The 20,980-nt window shown below is 40.8% G+C and overlaps 1 protein-coding gene and 3 non-coding genes across 4 annotated transcripts; 2 read left to right on the top strand and 2 right to left on the bottom strand.

Moving 5' to 3' along the window:
• Positions 1-9,511: 9,511 nt before the first annotated feature.
• trnaf-gaa (transfer RNA phenylalanine (anticodon GAA)) lies at positions 9,512-9,584 on the top strand. Its single transcript has one exon. It is a non-coding gene; the product is annotated as a tRNA-Phe (tRNA).
• Positions 9,585-9,693: 109 nt separating this feature from the next.
• trnav-aac (transfer RNA valine (anticodon AAC)) lies at positions 9,694-9,766 on the top strand. Its single transcript has one exon. It is a non-coding gene; the product is annotated as a tRNA-Val (tRNA).
• Positions 9,767-10,340: 574 nt separating this feature from the next.
• trnah-gug (transfer RNA histidin (anticodon GUG)) lies at positions 10,341-10,412 on the bottom strand. Its single transcript has one exon. It is a non-coding gene; the product is annotated as a tRNA-His (tRNA).
• A 3,476-nt stretch (positions 10,413-13,888) lies between these two features.
• LOC148664378 (uncharacterized) lies at positions 13,889-20,615 on the bottom strand. Its single transcript, XM_088631502.1, has 10 exons — positions 18,742-20,615; positions 18,384-18,518; positions 18,131-18,265; positions 17,816-17,881; positions 17,252-17,343; positions 17,004-17,130; positions 16,789-16,909; positions 16,198-16,256; positions 15,976-16,090; positions 13,889-15,410 (listed from the first exon to the last, which is right to left on the bottom strand). The coding sequence occupies exons 1-10, from the start codon at positions 20,371-20,373 to the stop codon at positions 15,394-15,396; spliced, it is 2,499 nt and encodes an 832-aa protein (XP_088487628.1). The 5' UTR covers positions 20,374-20,615; the 3' UTR covers positions 13,889-15,393.
• Positions 20,616-20,980: the final 365 nt, after the last annotated feature.

The following is a 20,980-nucleotide window of genomic DNA, read 5'->3' as shown; positions in this document are numbered from 1 at the left end:
TAATGTTTTTTATTATTGTTATAGAGAAACATGATCAGATTTTCCCTGGTTCAGAAAAAAAGATCTAAAGTGCTACATCTAACTTTCTTAATTCGATGTATTTAAAGCAGTGAACTACTGTAGATGTAACATAACATTCAGAAATACAATCGAGAATAGTTTTGTGGTGTTTGTTTAGATGAAATGTTCCTAAAACGTATAACGTAACAAAATTAAAGACGATTAAAATCTGTAATCTTTCCACTTGTACTGTATGTCATCGGAAAGTTCCTGCTTTGTGTAAGGATGGTATAGAAAAGTAATCTTAAGTGGTGAGAAAGCTGTGCTCAATGTATTTAAGGGACTTAAAAGTAAAAGAAGATGCTTCATATTGCTTGACTAATTTTAAAAACTAAGTTATAAATGCAGACGCTCCCTCGGTGCCACGCCGGATGTCAAGATCAAAATATACATTCGTCCCGGGCAGAGGCCGAAGAGTGCCCGGCTGGGGTGCGCGGGGAAGAGCAGGACAGGAGTGAAAGTGGTCAGGGCGGGGTTTAGGAAGGCGTACAGTCTGGGCAGGTATAGATTACACTTTTCTAAAACGTATTTGAAAAATAAAAACGATTACAATCTAATCCTTCCACGTTTGATCCCAAAATCCCAAGAAAAATAAATCTAAACGGGTAGAAAGCTATGCTGAAAGTTTATTAAGATACTTAGAAGACAAAGATACTGTATCAATTTATGTTGCATTAGCCTGATTATGATTAAAAAAACACATATAATTAAACATGCGTTTGCGATTTAAATCAAAACACGATTTAAATCAATATAAATGTTTATATTGTAACGCATACTGTCCAGCCTCCATTTCTCTATAAAAATTTACTCTATTACACACACACACAATAGAAGCAGGAAGCAGAAGCAGGGACCGTTGTCAGAAGGGAAGAAGGTGACTATTCATTGTTATCAAAAATGACTTAGAATCGATCATGTTGTGATATTTTGAAATATAAAAGTCAATTGATTGTCCATAATATTGCTATTCTATTTTTTCAAAGAAATGTTTGTTAAAAGAAAAGTCCAGCACCAGCTGGATTTGAACACACAGCCCATGAGTTGGTAATCAGGCACATAGACCAGTGGGCTACAAGGGAAGTCGCATGAAGAGAGAGGCGAAACAGCCCTACACAGCCCTGTCGCAGTACACGACTATAATCATATCGTTACTAATTTCTTGAGATACGCGATTCCATATTATATTCCCTTTTAATCGAATTCTAAAAGTATGCTTGTTGACTCCGGTATCACGTTAGTTAAAGACTTCGATGCTTAAAATGTTTAGTGAGAAATGGAATACTGGTGTGTATGTTTTCTTTAAAGTACCGAGACCAGCCATATACTGTATGTTTAAGTTCAAAAATTAATATCGTTTATGGCCTTCACACGCGTTGCAGTATGCTCCTATTCTTTTTATGCTCAGGCACTAAGATTTCCCTTCTGTGGTAAAATTCCATATAAATTCCATATAAAGAATGTTGACCAGGCCAATACTTTGAGTTTACACTTACAGCTCGTCCAAGGTCATTCATTATTACTACTATTAGTAATATCTTCGTTAAAGACTTTGATGGCGACAGCTCAAACATGAGAGGTTGAGCTTTATTAGCTCCACCTTGCGGAAATTCCGGATACTATAATTTTGCTTGCCGTATTATAGGAGAATTTACGGTAACTCGCGGTAGACTGCGTACAGCGTACTGGAAAATAATGCGGTATCGCCCACGCATTTTGAATGGCTGCATCTGTATGTTCCAGCAGTCAAACACTAGGGTGTCAGCCGTCTCCAAACAGACCTTCATCTCCTGAAAAGTGCCCCTCCCTGCCACACAGGTTGCTGTACCTGGTGCAATGCATATCTCCATACGACCCTCCACCCCCAGCAGAGCACACCCCTTCAGGACACTCCATCCTGTCCTCTCTGCTCACCACCACTAATGAATTGGCTGGTGCCGTCCCCACTGTCTCTCTCCCCTCAGGAAGCACCATCTACACAGCAGAACTCACAGATGCCACGTACAGTTCTCCCAGATGTCCACCTTTTGCCCATCAGTCAAGAGAAGGAGGGATTGAATGTGCAGTGTGTCGGCACAGAGGGGACAGCCAGAGCCGACCGCTACGCCACTCTTCTGTTTAGCAATTTTGGGACTGGGGGTGAACCACATCCATAAATTTTGACTGGTCCAGAGGCAAAAGGGTTTTGCATTCTCCAGGGAAACATAGGTATGGTGAATTGGAGATTCTCAGAACTTACTTTGTATGATTGGAAACCGATACATGATAGGATAAACAAAATGCTTCAAAGAAAGAGGTGCTATTTTTCTCTGGTTTTAGTCTGTGCAGCAATAAAACAATCAGATTAAACAAGAGAGAGTGCGACATTACTTTTCGTCAATGAAAAAATAGTCTTTTCATGTTTATTTAAGTGTCCTTCTTTCGTTTGGATTGCATTAAACAACTCGGGAGTTATTGTTATGATTACTCTATTATCGAATCCTCAACTCGTTCACTTTTTGTTATTTTGGGAACATTTTGACATTTTGCTTTTAGCCGTCGATTCTGTTGAATTCACTCAGTTTGTAATGTAGGGTGTAGGGTAAGTTAAACTTTGATACAGGACAAATGTATTTCCCACAAGCTGTACTGTAGTAGCATTAAAAGTATACAACATGACACTGTATGCACGTGGCACATCTTTGTTCAACTTAAGAAAAAACAGGACATTTGATTGTTGGTTGCCTTATGTTAAAGGCCAACAATGACACCAGAAAACTGAAAGTTCCTTCCCCTCCCCAAGTAGAACTGTCTAATCTACATAAACACAGTGGGGTGTAACACCTAGCCTAGACTTTGTGAGAAGTATGGAGCTGCGTTGCATTAAAATGGCTGCAATGGAATATACATAGTAGGCAAGAGTTAATTTCAAGCTGAAAAGAAAAGACTCAACATGTCTCCTCTATACATCTTCCATTTAGACCATCCAATCATTTATTATTAATATCTTCCATATCCCATTAAAATCAGAAAGTTTCTTACGAGTGTAAATCCAACTATTTTCTAATCGCTTTATCCAGGACAGGTAACAGTTTCACCAAAAGTATTTGGTAACTTTTTCAATTGTCAGACTTCAGAATGCTTCAACTGATGCTTAAAGATATGACATAATGCGTACTGTGTTAAAGAGCTATTGAGCACAGAACATCTTTACACTTGTGAAAAGATTTGCACGTGCAGTTTATTCTTATCTGTGTGAAAACAGGAAATATCGATGGAGTTTCAGAAAGTAAACAGAGGTCTGGAACACCATATCTCAGATGTTTAATAAATTGAAGTTTGTGAAAACAGTGACAAATCACCACCAAACAAAATACAATTTTAGAATACAGGCAGTTTGAAATTATTAGTTATTAATAAATCACTTAACTTTGAACATGTTGTGATATTTAGAAATAGCAACAAATCAATATAATTTACTATTTTAGTTTTTCAAAGAAATGTTTTTGTTAAAGGAAAACTCATGCCAGGAGCTGGGTTCAAACAAAGCTAAAGCTGAAAAGGGCAGACAAAATGTTTAAGTAATCATGGGTGAATGAGACAAATTGATGCAGATGTTTAGAAAGAAAGTGGACTATGGTAATATTTTGAGCTTACAGCCTATCCAATATTATTCTTTATTAATCTTTCATATCACATTAAAATGAATGTTTTTTTAAATGTAAGAGAATACACAACGCGTGTCCTCTATAACACTTCAGTGTACTTTTTAATCAGTTTAATTTTTATCAATGTTATACAAAGCTTAAAATTATTAAATTGTATGTACCGTTTAGACTGTTAAATTCTGTAATTGTCAAAAGATTGTCCCTCAGTATTGACAGGGATTCAAAACCAAACATTTTCTAGCAACAGCGCAAATGCTGCACATGAGACATTAAGCTTTCATAGCTCCACCTGGCGGTTTTACAAGATATTTCACCCTACTTTGATACATCATGCGGTATCCTACAGTTCTTTGCAGAACAAGCACTGCTATTTACTGCACATTTTGAATGGTTGGATCTGTAGTTCTACTCAGTTTGGTGTATTCTTGATAAACCAAGCTGGTGCCCTCCCTCCAACTCACCATTCCTCCTTTATGGTAGTGTATGCAGAGAAACCCATGTATATAAACCCACAGGGTCAATTGCAATGGACATCCCAAGTTAAAACACAGCCGCGTGCTAAGTTAGTACGGTACATTCTGGAGATCATCTCCCGCTCCGAGTTCAATTGCAGCAAAAACATGTGGAACAAAGATGGAGCTCAGCTCAACTTGTGCTTAATCCGGTTCTAAGGGCTCGGCCTTGTTGTACTAATTAGCCCGAACTGGAGAGGACTGTACATCAGAACACTTCTGATTAGTAGGATAATACATAGGCCACATTAATATACAATTACTTTTCTGTTTCTTCTTTATATTCAAGCTAAATTTCCTGACAAATCAGTTAGTTTTTAATTTAAGAATTGCATTTAGGCTACAATTCACCTGATGAGGCTACGTCATTATTAAATGAGATACCCAATTGTAATTAGTCATGAAACAAATGAGAACCGCAGCTGTGCATTTGAAATTAAACACTACTGTATTATTGCAGCATTAATTTTGTTTAACACTCCAGATGAATAAGTGGACACATTGTTATAGCTAAATCATTACAAAACACACCGACTAATAACCAGTAAAGTTATGTTTAATTTTTAACAGAACTGGAAATTAAACTTGTGCAAAAAAAAACAATTGTTCCTCTGACTTAAGCATTTTTTTTAAGGCAATACATTTCTTTAGCAGGGTGTGCCTTGTGTTTACTTTTCAGAACTTTGATTTTCTCTCTCTCCTGTATCAGTAGGAGCGTACATTTCAAATTAAGTTATTTTTTAGTCAGTTCCAATGTCTTCCTTTCAGTTCAGCTCCACTTGTGCTTAATAAACATTTGGAACAAAGTTGGAGCTCAGCTCATCTTGTGCTTAATCCAGTTCACAGTGCTCAGCATTGTTGTTGTACTATTTAGCCCGAATTGCAGGGGACTGTGCATCAGAACATTGCATCTGATAAGTAGGTTAATTCATAGGCCATGCTAATTACTTTCTCTTGTTTAAAATTAGTCAGGAAATTTAGTTTAAATATAGTTTTTAAATGTAAGAATTGCATTGAGGCTACAATTCACCAAATGAGGGATACTCAATTGCAATAAGTCACAAAACAAATGAGAACTGCAGCTGTGGGCTTGAGACAGGACACTACTGTATTAATTTGACATTAATTTATTTTTAACAGAACTTTACTGAAAATTAAACTTATAAAACTACCTGAGCAAATATATACAACAATTATTGTTCGTCTAACCTTCTCAGAATCAGTTCCAGCATCTTCCTTTCAAAGTGGGGAAGTGCTTGCTGGCGTGTTGTTTTGCTAACTCATGCTTATCCTTTATAACAGTATCTTCTGACACCTTTGCACTATCCAACTACATTACAATACCAGCACTATAACAGGAGTCATAAAAACACAAGAAGCCACATTGAACGAGTCATTGGATCACAGCCACAGGACAGAAAAGGGACTGTAAACCATCATAAATCACTTTTAAGATGCCGAGTTTTTTCCTTAACATACTTGGGTGCCACCTATTTCCTCCTCATCCCTGCTTTCCTCCGATAACCACAAATACGGAGACCCATCACTAAAATATTTAACAAATCTATCCAGTTGACTCCTCGATTTTATAGAACACATAAAAGCCTCACGCTACATTTATATAAATAATAGCTTAAGTTCTGTTCCCTTCACTCCCTAGCACCTTAAACTTCACAGCTACTAGTAATGATTAACATTCAACATAATAAGTAAGTGTCACTTTTGTAAATACCCACATTTATTAATAACGAAGTTGATTAATGTGGTATGAGTGTTAAGCAATTTTAATTAAATATTACAATGTTTCCAAGCGACGGACGCATAAATTCAGTACGTGGTAACGATATTATTTCCCCTATATTCTGGAGCCTTCTAATGCGATTCTTCGTTACACCAAGTACGGTACTAAGTTGCTCAAGCCATATTAAGAGGTGGTTTAAAATAATTCACTAGTTTAGTCACTTCTAGAGGGCAACAACTATTACTCTGTGTTCGTTGCAATTGAGAACAGGTTTAGTACGGTGCTGGACTAAGCACAGCAGCAACGTTCGTTGCAATTGGACTTAAGGTGGAGCACAACTTCAGACCACAGCTGCGTACTAAACACGGGTTGAACGCCTGTTAGTACTTCACTTTCAGTTTGTTGCAATTAACCCCTAGACTTTGCACTATGAAGGTGTAAATCAAGCTCAAGCAGAGACAACCCATTAATGGCTTTCATAACTTCCATTAGTCTCCACCTCTGTCTTCCCTAACTCATTCTTGATCTTCCTAAACTAGGCGTTTAACTGAAATTCAGCCCAATGATACTGTTTAGTCTGAGAAAAAAAAATAATATAATAAGCACTATTCCTGACAGCCTGAAAAGAAACACAGATTCCTATAGCCTCAACTGAGCAAAAGAGTCCGTTTCTGCACCTTCTGAAGTATTATTTAAAAAAAAAACACCAGCACTGGCTGGAGAGGCTGTGGGTGTCCGGGCTCAGCGGTTATATAGGACAGGACTCATTGCTCTGCGCTGCCCATGCGGAATGCGCGTCTCCTCCCTCCACACGCCACCGCCTCGCTAAACCGCCTTCATACTCCCCAGCGGCAATAACATCTCCATTTATTAAATTTATTCTTCCATCTTAACCCAGAAAACTCCTGGGACGTTTCTGTGAACCGGTAAAGCTCTCTCTGTTGGTGGTCACAAGTAGAAACAATGCACGAGCTGAAAGCAGGAAGTCAAAGCACTCCTCCCTCACTGTATATCTGGGTCCAGACTTCCGAAAACTCCTAAAAGTGAATTTCCAGAAAGCCATATTAAAGTCTCCCATCCGTTCGTTTCAAATACATAAATTAGATGAGTTTGGGTACTTTTCTGATGTATTTTAATTGTTTGGCACTGTACCTTGTTAAATATGTTACAAGCAAAGTTTATCAACTTCATGCGAGGTTTTGCGTGGATACAAAAACATTAAATGATATCTATAACACACGTGAAGAGTGAATCTGAATTAATCAGAATGCCTCGCAGCACCAGAATTGTTATTTACGTATTTTAAAAATACATCTGGTGCATCTGAAGACAGAATAAAACCCAGAACTCTAAAAGGACGACAGACCATTAAACTGTCTGGTGATATTGCTGCATGGGGCGCAAGATCACAATAGAACACGTTATTGTAAAAAATGTTTACATTCGTGAATTAGTATTTTTTTAATTATACCAAATGTCCGTTAAATAATGAATTACGTTTATCAGACCATAAACACTATTATATGAAAAAAAAAACATTTACTATATATGCATTTAACTTGCTTTTTTAAAAAACATGACAATACGGTAGATAAAAATTGTTGTTCAGCGCTCTTGTATTAAATATACTCTACCAGCCTTTTAAGTCATGTGTCAGAAATAAAGTGTATAAAATTCGCTAAATCAAACAAAACACAAGCGCTACGAAAAAGAAAAAATGTGTTTATCCTGCAATTGTATCTTGCTGAAACGTTTTTTTTTTTCTGTGGCACTAACGGGCTAACGGTTAGGATTCCTGGTTTCCTGATTACATAGAAATGTGTCTCTCTTGTCTTACGGTGTCCAAATGATCAGTTCAGTGTAGAAAAGAGCAGGGTAAAACACCGGTGTAAAGTTAGCTTGAAGTTCGAAAACGATTTTGCCACGCCTGTAGCGTTTTCACGAAACCTCTTAGAATCGCGAGAATACTTGCTTTGTGCATAAAATACATTGTGAATGCTTTCTCAGCCTTTACTTTTTCGTTTATATTACATTTTTAGGACCAAGCACGAATATACTTTTGTCCATATCTTCGCAACGGAAGCACAGAACGCTTTCAAACCAAATGCATTTTAAAGACCACGACGTGGATATTTCCACAGCCTCTACATCAAAGTATCAGTGGGCTAATTCTCTTTTTTTAAAACCTCCGAGAAATACTGTTCAATACGGCTTCATGCGAAAAACCCGTATATGACCATAGGAAGCATAACAGCGCAGTCTCCAATTACCCAGACTGTAAGCACGGGAATAAAGCTTTGTCTGAATTCTGAAACCCTTCCTTTACGTCCTGTTTTCATTCAGGTAAGAGTCAACTATATGCACAATAGTACTGACAGCAGGAAGATTAAAATATTCTTTACTCAGCAGCTTATTAAAAACAGCTTCCATGATGTTCAAACCGATTTTTTACACAGAACACTGACACAGCTTTGCGTTCTGAATCTCTTTTTCTCGTGTGTTTATTTAATGTGGCACAATGTACTGGGATAGGGGTATTCTGTTCACAAACCAATAGCATTTAAACAACAGCACCCACAATGCTGCAAGTAAGTGTTTTACACACTAAGCAGAGAGCGATGTCTTCCTCGTTAGTATAGTGGCAAGTATCCCCACCTGTCACGCGGGAGACCGGGGTACATCAGGACATGCATTGAAGTGAAAGCAGGATGCGCTGCGACATCCACTGTGCAGACCCGCCACACTAAGAGGTGAGTGGGTCTGTTCGATCACAGCGCTAGGCGAATCCCTAAACAGTGTGCGTGGCAACAAACGAAACGGGCCTGTTTCCGCCCGGTTTCGATCCGGGGAAATCGGGCCCAGTAGTGGCGGGATCTGTACAGTGCATGTCGTAGCGCTTCAATGTGCTTCCTGATGTCCTACACCGAGTGCAGAAAAGACAGCATCCACAGCAACAACAGCTCAGGTCTCTGCACAGGAGCTAAGCTGCCCTAATCTCCTCTGCTCTGCGGCTCCTGCGGAGTGGAGTCCTGCCTGGAGCCGTGTTTGCAGGCTGCGGCTCCCCGCGCCCTGTCTGTGCGTCGTGTCCAAGAGCTCCTGGGAGGAAGAGAGAGCCCTCCCACTCGGGGGCTTTTCCACGGTCTGTGTGAGGAGGGGCGGGTGTGTCCAGTAGCTTATCGAGCGGAAGCCTGGGGCGGCGGAGAGCTGTGATCGTGCAGACCTTGAGGTGTCACCTCTTTGTCTGCTTTCCCGCCACCCCTCCGCCCAAGCTCTGCTCCAAAGTAGCCCGGCAACCCCTCACACCTGCACTTGTCACAACCTAAGGTGCGGTCATGAGACACCCATGGGGTGTCGTTCTGTTCTTGCTAATTGTTTCCTGCCCGTCGCAGGCAGGAGTCCATGCGAGGAAGATGCGCTGGACAGAGCTCAGAGGGCGCAGCTGGGTGGCTTTCCTTCTGAGTGACGTTCCTGCAACACTCTCCCGCTACTCTTGGTGCGCTCATGCCACAACACAGGAAGGCTGGCGCAGGTGGCTGTGGGCTTTGCGCACTGCCGAAATAGCTCAGTTGGGAGAGCGTTAGACTGAAGATCTAAAGGTCCCTGGTTCGATCCCGGGTTTCGGCATTTTGTTTCATCGCGCCCTTTGTTCCTCTCTCCAGCGCCACCTGCCTAAAGTGACGCGTCCCTTTCTCAGTCCGAAACGCAAGCGAGACACCAGCAGCAGTCCCTACAGGTTTCCGTAGTGTAGCGGCTATCACGTTCGCCTAACACGTGAAAGGTCCCCGGTTCGAGACCGGGCGGAAACAGCCGCGTTTTGCACGCTCCTGTACTTCACAGAGGTCTTGAGCGACCGGTCATTTGTTCCCAATGTATTTCCGGTGCCTTCGTGCACTCTTGTACCAAACGCACGTTCCTTTTGTACGCGGAGCCGATCATTTGCAATTGGGCTGTGCCGACAGACCAGGTCGAGCTCTGTCGGCTCAAAAGCAGCGCAGGACCTGCAAGAACAACAGAAAGATTAGCATCCAGCGGGGGCCTCTTAGTGAGCCCAAGAGCTCATCAAGAATCGGCTCCAGCAACAGGGCTGGGCGCATTGTTCCATTCTCCGCCCACTCTCGGTGTAAACAAGTCCCTCCTGGTCTCTGCTTGAAATGCACTTTCCTGCGTTTGCTTTGGTGTAACTGGCTTCCCCTGCATGGGCGAATGTGAAGAAGATCCTTAGTAAGTCATTGAAGAAAACCGAGAAGAGGTCGGAGTGGCCTCTGTCGTTCATCAACGATCCAGTCAGGCAGTACTCCTCTGTAAAGCGCCGTTCGTTCACGTCGATTGGCTTTTTTTTGCCTTCATTCGTGCGAGTAGTAAAAGCAGACGCCCCTATTCTGCCGTGACCCGGATTCGAACCGGGGTTGTTGCGGCCACAACGCAAAGTACTGACCACTATACGATCACAGCGAGTTACCGAGACACACGCGGCAGGGTGGAAAGGGCTGTGCTCTCTTCGTGTGACATAATTCGGAAAAGTCCTGACGTTGCATTTCAACTGAGCCCCAGTATACATCGACCCTTCGACACTCTGAGTGACAACTCTCTCGCGTGTTTTCTCATATTTATGTAGTTTGCTTGCATGATGCCGGGAACAGCATGGTTGTTCGCTGCCATATAGTCTAGCGGTTAGGGTTCCTGGTTTTCACCCAGGCGGTTCGACTCGGTTTTGCCTCCTGCTTTCCAAAAGATCAGCACCGTGTACGAAAGAGCCGCATTAAAACTACTCGAACGTGCAAAACGTGCGAGATGAGGGGGCGCTTGTTTCCAACCGAAACTTCTCGCGTGTGAGACGAGCTGATCATCGCTGTGGGACCGGGGTAAAGTTAGCTCGAAGTTCGAAAACGATTTTGGCACGCCTGTAGCGCTTTCACGAAACCTCTTAGAGTTGCGAGAATGCTTGTTTTGTGTATAAAATACATTGTGGATGCTTTCTCAGCCTTTACTTTGTCGTTTTTATGACATTTTTTTGACCAAGCACGAATATTCTTTTGTCCATATCTTCGCGATGGAAGCACAGAATGCTGTCAAACCAAATGCATTTTAAAGACCACGACTTGTGGATATTTCCACACCCTTTATATCAAACTATCAGTGAGCTAATTATCTTTTTTAAAACCTCCGGTTTTTCATCGATGCGTAATTACGCACGAACTGGAACCCGGGGGACCGCTGTGTGCACACGTTCACAACGCGAGAAATACTGTTCAATACGGCTTCGTGCGAAAAACCGGTATATGACCATAGGAAGCAGAACAGCGCAGTCTCCAATTACCCAGACTGTAAGCACGGGAATAAAGCTTTGTTTGATTTCTGAAACCCTTCCTTTACGTCCTGTTTTCATTCAGGTAAGGGTCAACTATATTCACAATACTACTGACAGCAGGAAGATAAAAATATTCTTTACTCAGCAGCTTATTAAAAACAGCTCCCATGATGTTCATACCGACTTTTTACACAGAACACTGACACAGCTTTGTGTTCTGAATCTCTTTTTCTCTTGCTTTTATTTAATGTGGCACAATGCACTGGGATAGGGGTATTCTGTTCACAAACCAATAGCATTTAAACCACAGCACCCACAATGCTGCAGGTAAGTGTTTTGCACACTAAGCAGGTCATCTGACTATTCCCAGCTTTGTTTTGGGTTATGGAACCTTTATTTTTTTATGATTTTCTGAAGATAACACTACAGGTGGGATGGGTGGGTTGTCTTCATGGCTCAATAGCATTTCAAATACAGCACCCACACTGCTGAAACCAAGTGTTTTACACACCAGACAGGCCCCCGAACCTCATACAACCTTACTGTGGCTGTGGCCCCTGTCTTTATTTTGTAATGAGTTTCTGAAGATAACACTACAGGTAATACACTGGGACAGGTGGGTCGTCTTCATGGCTCAATAGCATTTCAAATACAGCACCCACTCTGCTGAAACCAAGTGTTTTACACACCAGACAGGCCCCCGAACCTCATACAACCTTACTGTGGCTGTGGCCCCTGTCTTTATTTTGTAATGAGTTTCTGAAGATAACACTACAGGTAATACACTGGGACAGGTGGGTCGTCTTCATGGCTCAATAGCATTTCAAATACAGCACCCACTCTGCTGAAACCAAGTGTTTTACACACCAGACAGGCCCCCAAACCTCATACAACCTTACTGTAGCTGTGGCCCCTTTCTTTAATTTTTTATGATTTTCTGAAGATTACACTACAGGTAATACACTGGGACGGGTGGGTCGTCTTCATGGCTCAATAGCATTTCAAATACAGCACCCACTCTGCTGAAACCAAGTGTTTTACACACCAGACAGGCCCCCAAACCTCATACAACCTTACTGTAGCTGTGGCCCCTTTCTTTAATTTTTTATGATTTTCTGAAGATTACACTACAGGTAATACACTGGGACGGGTGGGTCGTCTTCATGGCTCAATAGCATTTCAAATACAGCACCCACTCTGCTGAAACCAAGTGTTTTACACACCAGACAGGCCCCCAAACCTCATACAACCTTACTGTAGCTGTGGCCCCTTTCTTTAATTTTTTATGATTTTCTGAAGATTACACTACAGGTAATACACTGGGACGGGTGGGTCGTCTTCATGGCTCAATAGCATTTCAAATACAGCACCCACTCTGCTGAAACCAAGTGTTTTACACACCAGACAGGCCCCCGAACCTCATACAACCTTACTGTGGCTGTGGCCCCTGTCTTTATTTTGTAATGAGTTTCTGAAGATAACACTACAGGTAATACACTGGGACGGGTGGGTCGTCTTCATGGTTCAATAGCATTTCAAATACAGCACCCACTCTGCTGAAACCAAGTGTTTTACACACCAGACAGGCCCCCAAACCTCATACAACCTTACTGTAGCTGTGGCCCCTTTCTTTAATTTTTTATGATTTTCTGAAGATTACACTACAGGTAATACACTGGGACGGGTGGGTCGTCTTCATGGCTCAATAGCATTTCAAATACAGCACCCACTCTGCTGAAACCAAGTGTTTTACACACCAGACAGGCCCCCAAACCTCATACAACCTTACTGTAGCTGTGGCCCCTTTCTTTAATTTTTTATGATTTTCTGAAGATTACACTACAGGTAATACACTGGGACAGGTGGGTCGTCTTCATGGCTCAATAGCATTTCAAATACAGCACCCACTCTGCTGAAACCAAGTGTTTTACACACCAGACAGGCCCCCGAACCTCATACAACCTTACTGTGGCTGTGGCCCCTGTCTTTATTTTGTAATGAGTTTCTGAAGATAACACTACAGGTAATACACTGGGACAGGTGGGTCGTCTTCATGGCTCAATAGCATTTCAAATACAGCACCCACTCTGCTGAAACCAAGTGTTTTACACACCAGACAGGCCCCCAAACCTCATACAACCTTACTGTAGCTGTGGCCCCTTTCTTTAATTTTTTATGATTTTCTGAAGATTACACTACAGGTAATACACTGGGACGGGTGGGTCGTCTTCATGGCTCAATAGCATTTCAAATACAGCACCCACTCTGCTGAAACCAAGTGTTTTACACACCAGACAGGCCCCCAAACTTCATACAACCTTACTGTGGCTGTGGCCCCTGTCTTTATTTTGTAATGAGTTTCTGAAGATAACACTACAGGTAATACACTGGGACAGGTGGGTCGTCTTCATGGCTCAATAGCATTTCAAATACAGCACCCACTCTGCTGAAACTAAGTGTTTTACACACCAGACAGGCCCCCAAACCTCATACAACCTTACTGTGGCTGTGGCTCCTTTCTTTATTTTGTAATGAGTTTCTGAAGATAACACTACAGGTAATACACTGGGATAGGGGGGTGCTATTCATGAGTCAAAAGCTTCATCACAACATCTGAAAATTTTAGATTTTACATTCTTTTTATTTCCCATGTTTCGTTTAGTTTTTTCCTAATTTCACATTTTAAATAAGCTATATCTGTAATCACAATGAAGGTGTGGTATGCAGTCTTGATGATGTGACTGTGTAACCATCAGGCACGAAGGAGAGAAAAACAAAAAACTCCAAAGGAGAAAAAAAATCTCTGGGGGTCCAAGGCCTGATGGTTGACCTCCCCTCCAGGTCCTGGTTGTGTATGACAAGTAGTTACAAGAAACAGTTCACATGCACAACCATGCAGATTGACACGGTGAATTCTATTTCATATATTATGTGAGACTAGATGTTAATGTTGAGTGTGTCCCATCCACTGGGTTGAGCAGTACAGGATCTTGAGTTTTGTAGGCTGGGTTCCTTGCTTCAGAAATCCAGGAGGATCCCTTGTCATGGGGGACGGAGCTCAATATCAACCAAAGGCACCGAAGAGAGAACAGTGGCAGGCATGGTGTGGAGAAAAAAAAAGGGTTAGACACAGAAAAAACAATTGCAACGTGGTTGTCTACTTACCCACTTGATATCTATGTTTCTGCACCTCCTAAAGAATTAGATCACTTGGGATAAAGAAGACTACAGAGACGATGTAGAAGACTACAGCATTGTTAAATATGCTTGTAGGTATGGGGCATCCTTAAAAAGGTCTGACATATATTTCCACAATTTAGGGGCTGTGTGCCTAAATGCTCTGCTACGTGCTTGCTATTGTTAACATAATCTGTTCATTGATCTAGACAGCATCCTACAACTACCTTAACCTTACTGTAAGAAAAGTATCACTTTGGTGTCTAGGCTGTTCTTTTTCATGAGTCTCCACTCCTGGAGATGTACATGGTACGATATTGAAAGCCAGTGGGGTTCGGACTTCGATGATGCAATTGTGTTTTATTGTTCCGGTTAGAATCCTTTTAGCACTGTGCCCTGTCTGAAGGTAGATAGAGTACTGTTTTGGAAACCTAATAAAAAGGAATCACCCTAGATACACTTCTATTTGATAGAAGCCATTTTTCTTTGATCTTTCTCACAACGGAGTGGAATTTCTTGATTAATCTATCTTACTAGGATGGATACAATTTTATCTGGAAATCTTTCACATAAATCATGTCATGGTGACATACTGTCGTTTTACATTTCTTTGCACTACTACAGTGATGTTAACAGTGTGTAGTGATCATATTTAAAAGGGACTGTGTTGTGTCATGATTAACTTTTTTACTGTTTTCATACAGACTTTGTTTGGTTTCTGGCAATAGATAACAAATGGTTTCTAGTGATTTTGTGTTCTAGTGTTTTTCATTATTGTTTGGCAAAGTGTACGAAAGTTTACTCTTACCCAAGATAAAATTTTTGGGGGGATATTGAAACTTGTACTTACGTGTCTTTTGGAGGTGAATTCTGCTGAGAACACGTTGACAGTCTTCTTGAGTTTCCAGCATGTCTTTTATGTAATGCTCGGGAGTAGGGGGTGGATGCTCACTCATCAACAGTGCCTGAAATATAAAACCGTAAGAAGGGTTACGAACTGCAAAGGATCCAAGGAGTATAAATGGGTCACAAATCAAGATCTAGGTATTTGCACAATTTGCCAGATCTCTCTTAATCAAACTCCTTTTTTCTTACTTTGTGTTTTTACAGCAAGACGTTATATTGTTTCTGTGCTAAATGGCAAGCTCTTTTAGGTGTTCATGGTTGTGTCTTTGTTTCTATACTATTGGAAAGAAACCTAGTAAGTGATTTGATGCATCCATGTCTAATCATTAATCTGACACAGTAATTCTATCTTTGAGATGCCTGTGTCATGTAATAAATTGCACAGATTATCAGTAATCTTTTATGTGTGCCTTCTTTGGTGTGTTTTTTGAAAAGTTATCTCTAATTTATAGAACCATTAATGCCAGAAGACAAGCCTGCAATCCAAACTTCTTGACAATAACAAACAATTATAACGTCCACTGAAATATGTCATCCTACTGTATGTTTCTGCTGAATCTAAAACTACATGTCCTGCTTAAAAAACCCTTTCATAGTGATAGTTTGCATGCAGAGCATACTCACCAAACTGGGGTTGGCAAAATGTACATATCCATGTTACTTCATTCTTTGCGCTTTCATACTCTTCTTTTGAGATGCACAATTCATGGAACCAGTTTTCACAACTGTCACACTGAATCTACACGGACAGTAAACCTTATATCAGTTCAGCTATCACCTTTCACTGGCATGTTTTGTTATTATGTGCTTACATTACACATACAGATAGAGATGATGTTCACTTACCCAGTTTGTCTGCCGCACTGGTGTTTCTCCACACATCAGGCACATGTCCTGGAGAGGAGCTATAATAAACATGCCAAATAGACTGATTTTTCCAATGTTATCTACAGATCATTGTTGCATAATTGAAGACAGTTTGATAGAGACCTTTTCGTATGCACTTTCCTGATTAGGTGTTCTACTGCTTCTTAAACCGCACATTGTCATGTCTCAGAATACTCCTGTCAACACCTGTTACCCTTTTTTGCGTCAGCGTGTGTTGCTATGATTTTAAGGGGGCACATGATAACACAGCTATCATGTTTCAGTTTGCTTTGCTTCACTATGGGCAATTTAGACCCACACTTTTCCCAGACAATGGTTGTGTCAACCACGACGAAGGCCAAAGTGTCATTGAATTTTAACTGTGTGAAATGTGATTTAATTAACTTTTCATCACTGTGTTATATAGTACAAAAAGAATACCCAAATGAGTTCTGCATATAAATAAATTGAGAATCTTTTTCATCCAGACTTGTTACAGAGAGAGAACATGCTTCAGGAAAATAATATACACCAAGAAACGTAGGCAATGAGGATCATATGGTACAATACCTGAAGCCTGAAGAATTCTGATTGACAGGTCTTCCCGCAACTTTCTCATTTCTTTGGCACTGCTGTTTATTTCGATATATGTTGGAATATCCGGGAAATTGTTAATGATGTCTGCGCCCATCTAACAGACAAAAGTTTGTTTCAATTATTTCCCTAAAAATCTCTCATACAATAGTTTTAAGTCCAAAATTTCGGCGTGGAAAGGTTATGCTGACCTGCATCACAAAGACCCCACAGCTTGAGGCATCTGCTTGCCTGGTGTGACCAATCACGCTTGGGTGCCAGTTGATATTCAACCAGTCTTCTTTTCCTAGGACATTCCTTCGCATCTTAAAAAAGTCCCTGTGAATCAAAACAATAGGTTATTGATAAATGAGGAAATATTTGTCATGCTGAACTTGAACCTGAAATGTATGTGTGCCCCTGCAGAATTTCACCACGAAACTAATGCTTGATTTCTTACCTGAACCTTTTTGCCGCTGCAGTGGAGTCTCCCATCTCATCACTCCCCATAGGGTCGACCACAAAGACTTTCTGGGATGGAGCATACAGATACTGCAAGAAACAAAGGGCCCATCATCAGACATGAAGTTGCATTTAATGTGGGGCCAGACACACAGGCAGTTTCAGGAGTTTTATGTTGTTTAAACAAAGGTTTTTAATATTTGAATATTTTATATATATAATATTTATATTTATATATTATTTAACATTTAATATTTTGCAAACCTCGGCAAAGACAGTCAGGAAATGACCTAACAGTACTTTTTTTCCTACATGACACTTTGACTTGTTTGGTTGTCTGTTCATTACACAGCAGTATTCACAATAATAATTTAGGAAAAGTGCACTGTCACCATTGCCTTGGACACTCACTATCAATGTCCACCTTTTTTAACAGGAGAGGAACACATACATTGTGACTTTGTAATTTTTTTAGATGCAACAAGGATAATCACTTGAACTGTAATGGTTCCAGGTGTAATTATAAACCTACGCTGTTTTGGATTACCTGCACCACACTTACCAACAATTTCCAGTGGACACCAGTGTTAAAAAAGCTAATAATGGCTTCATAGTTTTCAAAGTTGACCTGTAATGAAAAGAATGACAAGATTAGTACAACAGGCTGCCTCACAGGGATGGTGTGCTACCTTTGAATTTTGATTTCTGACTATAAAGGTAGTTTCTTTAGGCAGCACCATGGGCACAGTTGTGACCTGTTTTGATTGCTTGTAGCTCTCCTTGTTTCTCTATTGATAAAACAATCATCAGTTAGTGAAAAACCATGTTTGCCCCCTCACTAATGTAATCCATCAACATTTGTGTTTGATGTCCTTACCTTGGACAAACGTTGTCTAGCCATGCGCTCTCTATTCCCACTCATGATTACACCAGTTGTGTAGTGGTTCATTAGGAAAACCTTCTTCCCCAAGTCCATGGATTCTTTCGCTACTTGAAAGTAACACTCAATGGTCTTATGGAAAAAGCAAACACAATTGAAGAAGATGTGATTTCACGCACTCACAAACATTTGATTACACAAAAGCTCAGAAACCTTAACAAATGCATGCAATCAAACACTTTCATCTTACCTCGCCTATGAGCCACTCATCTGGTTTCAGAGACACAAACTCCGAGTGTCTGAAAATATATGTGTCTGCACTGTGCATGGATGGCAAAACTGCAACCACTAATTCACTCGGATTGATGTTCCAAAGGGCGTGTACCTAAAAAAGATTTACCAAGCCAAAAGCATACACAAGAGATCACTGGACCTAACATAATGAAAATTGAGATTACACACCACAAGTATAACACAAGTATGTCAACAAGTATAACAAGTTCGAGAGAAACGACAAAGAACACCTACAGTAGTAGAAGATGACATTCATAAGCTCTGAAAAAGAAGTGAATGTCCACACAGAGAAATATTTGAAATACAAATCCTACCTTCTTTTTGAAATCTGTTTTCTCTTTTATAAGTTTTGAGATGGGGCGTGCATCACAGTGTGGTGTGATCACTTCAGCCATGCCCACGGCAGCTTGCTTGGGTGACACTTTCCTTTCTTCTTTGTGCTGCCATTCTTTATATTCTGTGGTTCCTGCTTTCCCCTGCTGTACTTGCAGGCCGTTGCTGTCATCTGGCGATTTTTCATTTGTTTCAATATTTCTATTGCTAACTTTTTTTTCCTGTGTTCTCATTTTTTGGGGGATTGGAATTTTCTGTGGTGCGCTGTAGAATTTATTTTTTGTTTCTTTGCCTACACCTGGTGCTCTCTTTGCCCATTGTTCCTGTGCATGTTCATGACGTGTCTTAGTGGTGATCAATGGAGCCGTCAAAACCTTTTTGGGGAGAGCATTTTGGATTATATGTTCTCTGTACCGGCCTTGGAGGGATTGTCTCATTATCGTAATAAACTCTGCTGGCCTCAGTTTCCTCCTGTGCTGAAGTATTGAATGCTTGACAATGCCAAACCAGGTCTCAACATGACAATTAGTGGCTCTTGTTTGTGCTACCTCTGACATTGATATGTCTTTTTTGCTGTCTGAAGCATATCTTGCCAGGTCACCCAACAAAATTCCACTCCACAGTGGAAATAGTGCCATGTATCTTTGCAACAGAAATCTTATTATGTCTTCACAGAAATAGGGGTTCACATTGTGTTGTGTCCCATAGTCATCATGTCCTTGAGCTGATATGCTGTCTTCATAAATACCTTTGAACTCCACAGCGAAAGGAGAGCGGCCCAGGCTGCCTCTCATTTTTGGGTACAGTACCTCATCTGTGTCTTTGACTTCTGCTTCCTTTTCCATCTGGTCTGGTGTGGTTGTTTGAGAAATGTAAGCGTTAAGGAGGCAGACACTAGATTGGACTTCATTTGTGAACCTCCTGCTTGAGAGTACAATACACATGTGTTTGAAAACATTTCTGGCGACACTCAAAGTTGTGCTGTTTTGCAGGATGGCAAAGGAAAATGTTGCAAAGTCTCGCAGTCCTTTGTCTGTTGTTTTTTTACTAATTGCTTGAGAGACAGCCTTTATGACATGGGCAGAGCAAAGGTGCAGAACAGTGAACATCTGAAGTTCTGTGTACTTAAGTTTGCCTTGGCAGACTTTCATTGCACGATTTAAGTATGCATGGATGGTGTCCCCATTGAAGGCAAAAAGAACACTGTGAATCAGGGCCCAGCTGTAGTCAGTTTCTACATGCTGCACTCTCTTGGTAGTACATGTTGAGATGTCAAACATGAATTTCCGTAGCCAACGTTCTATACTGACAATGGTGTGGTCAGTTGTCAACATTTCAGACACTGGTAATGGAGGCTTTCTTTTTCCACCTCCAGGTAACGTAAGACTGTAGTACAAAATTCTTTTGTTCTCCGATGGAATTTTTCTGACTACCCCTCCTGTTGCATCCAGGTAAAGGCTGACTTTCTCCTTCATCTTTAGATGGGCAATAAGAATTCGCATACTCTGTTCTGTGTAAAGATAGGCAGCAAATGTGTCTAACTGCAAAATCTGTATATATCCTGGGAAATGGACAATGTCGAAGTCGCATGCTTTCATATATTTTTGTGCCATATGTAATTCAAACACTGGATCATAGTGAATGCGTTTACTGTTCCTGAACTCTGATGAAATGACTTTCAGGACATTCTGTGTTAGTGGTTTAGATAAATTGCCTGCTGCAATTTCAGCAAGCGGTGTTCTGCTCAGGTTCCTGTAGTACACATTGCTGATTCCTTTTGTGAGGGCACGGGCAATCTTTCGACGATAAGGCTGACGTGCTTGTCGAAATTTTGTTTCCCTTTTACTGTGCTGTATTTGCCCTGCTCTTACAACATCAATTGTGATGTCATCATTGCCCATTGGTTTGTGTCTTGTTGTCATAATGTATTTTACATTGCAGGACCTGAAGGTACAGACTGCTTTTATCATCAGAAAGTTTTTTTTTTCTGCTGTTCTCTTTCCTGATGTATTGGTATTTGAAGGCCATTGGGCAACAAGGATTTATCTTCCTGAACTCGTTATATAAGATCTGGGTCCATGGTCGTCTTAGTTTAGATGTACCTTTTAGAGGTGCTATTTTTCTCCATTGTTCAGCCTTTAAACATACTAGGAAAGTTTTAGGCACAGACATAATCTTTCTTAATCCCCTTTTATCCTGAGGTGATGTCCCAGATGAGCT

This window comes from Lepisosteus platostomus, chromosome 5 (assembly GCF_059453375.1).
Source record: "Lepisosteus platostomus isolate fLepPlt1 chromosome 5, fLepPlt1.hap1, whole genome shotgun sequence".
Classification (NCBI taxonomy): Eukaryota; Metazoa; Chordata; class Actinopteri; order Semionotiformes; family Lepisosteidae; genus Lepisosteus; species Lepisosteus platostomus.
This window is presented reverse-complemented; position numbering and strand designations above follow the sequence as displayed.

Bases quoted from the DNA above. Each gene is read 5' to 3' on its own strand.
- LOC148664378 (XM_088631502.1), bottom strand. From the start codon at position 20,373: ATGGCACAAAAATATATGAAAGCATGCGACTTCGACATTGTCCATTTC. The intron at 17,131-17,251 runs GTAAGAAATCAA...TTTGATTCACAG, and splicing joins GCAGCGGCAAAAAGGTTCAG to GGACTTTTTTAAGATGCGAA. The intron at 16,910-17,003 runs GTCAGCATAACC...TTTGTCTGTTAG, and splicing joins GTGGGGTCTTTGTGATGCAG to ATGGGCGCAGACATCATTAA.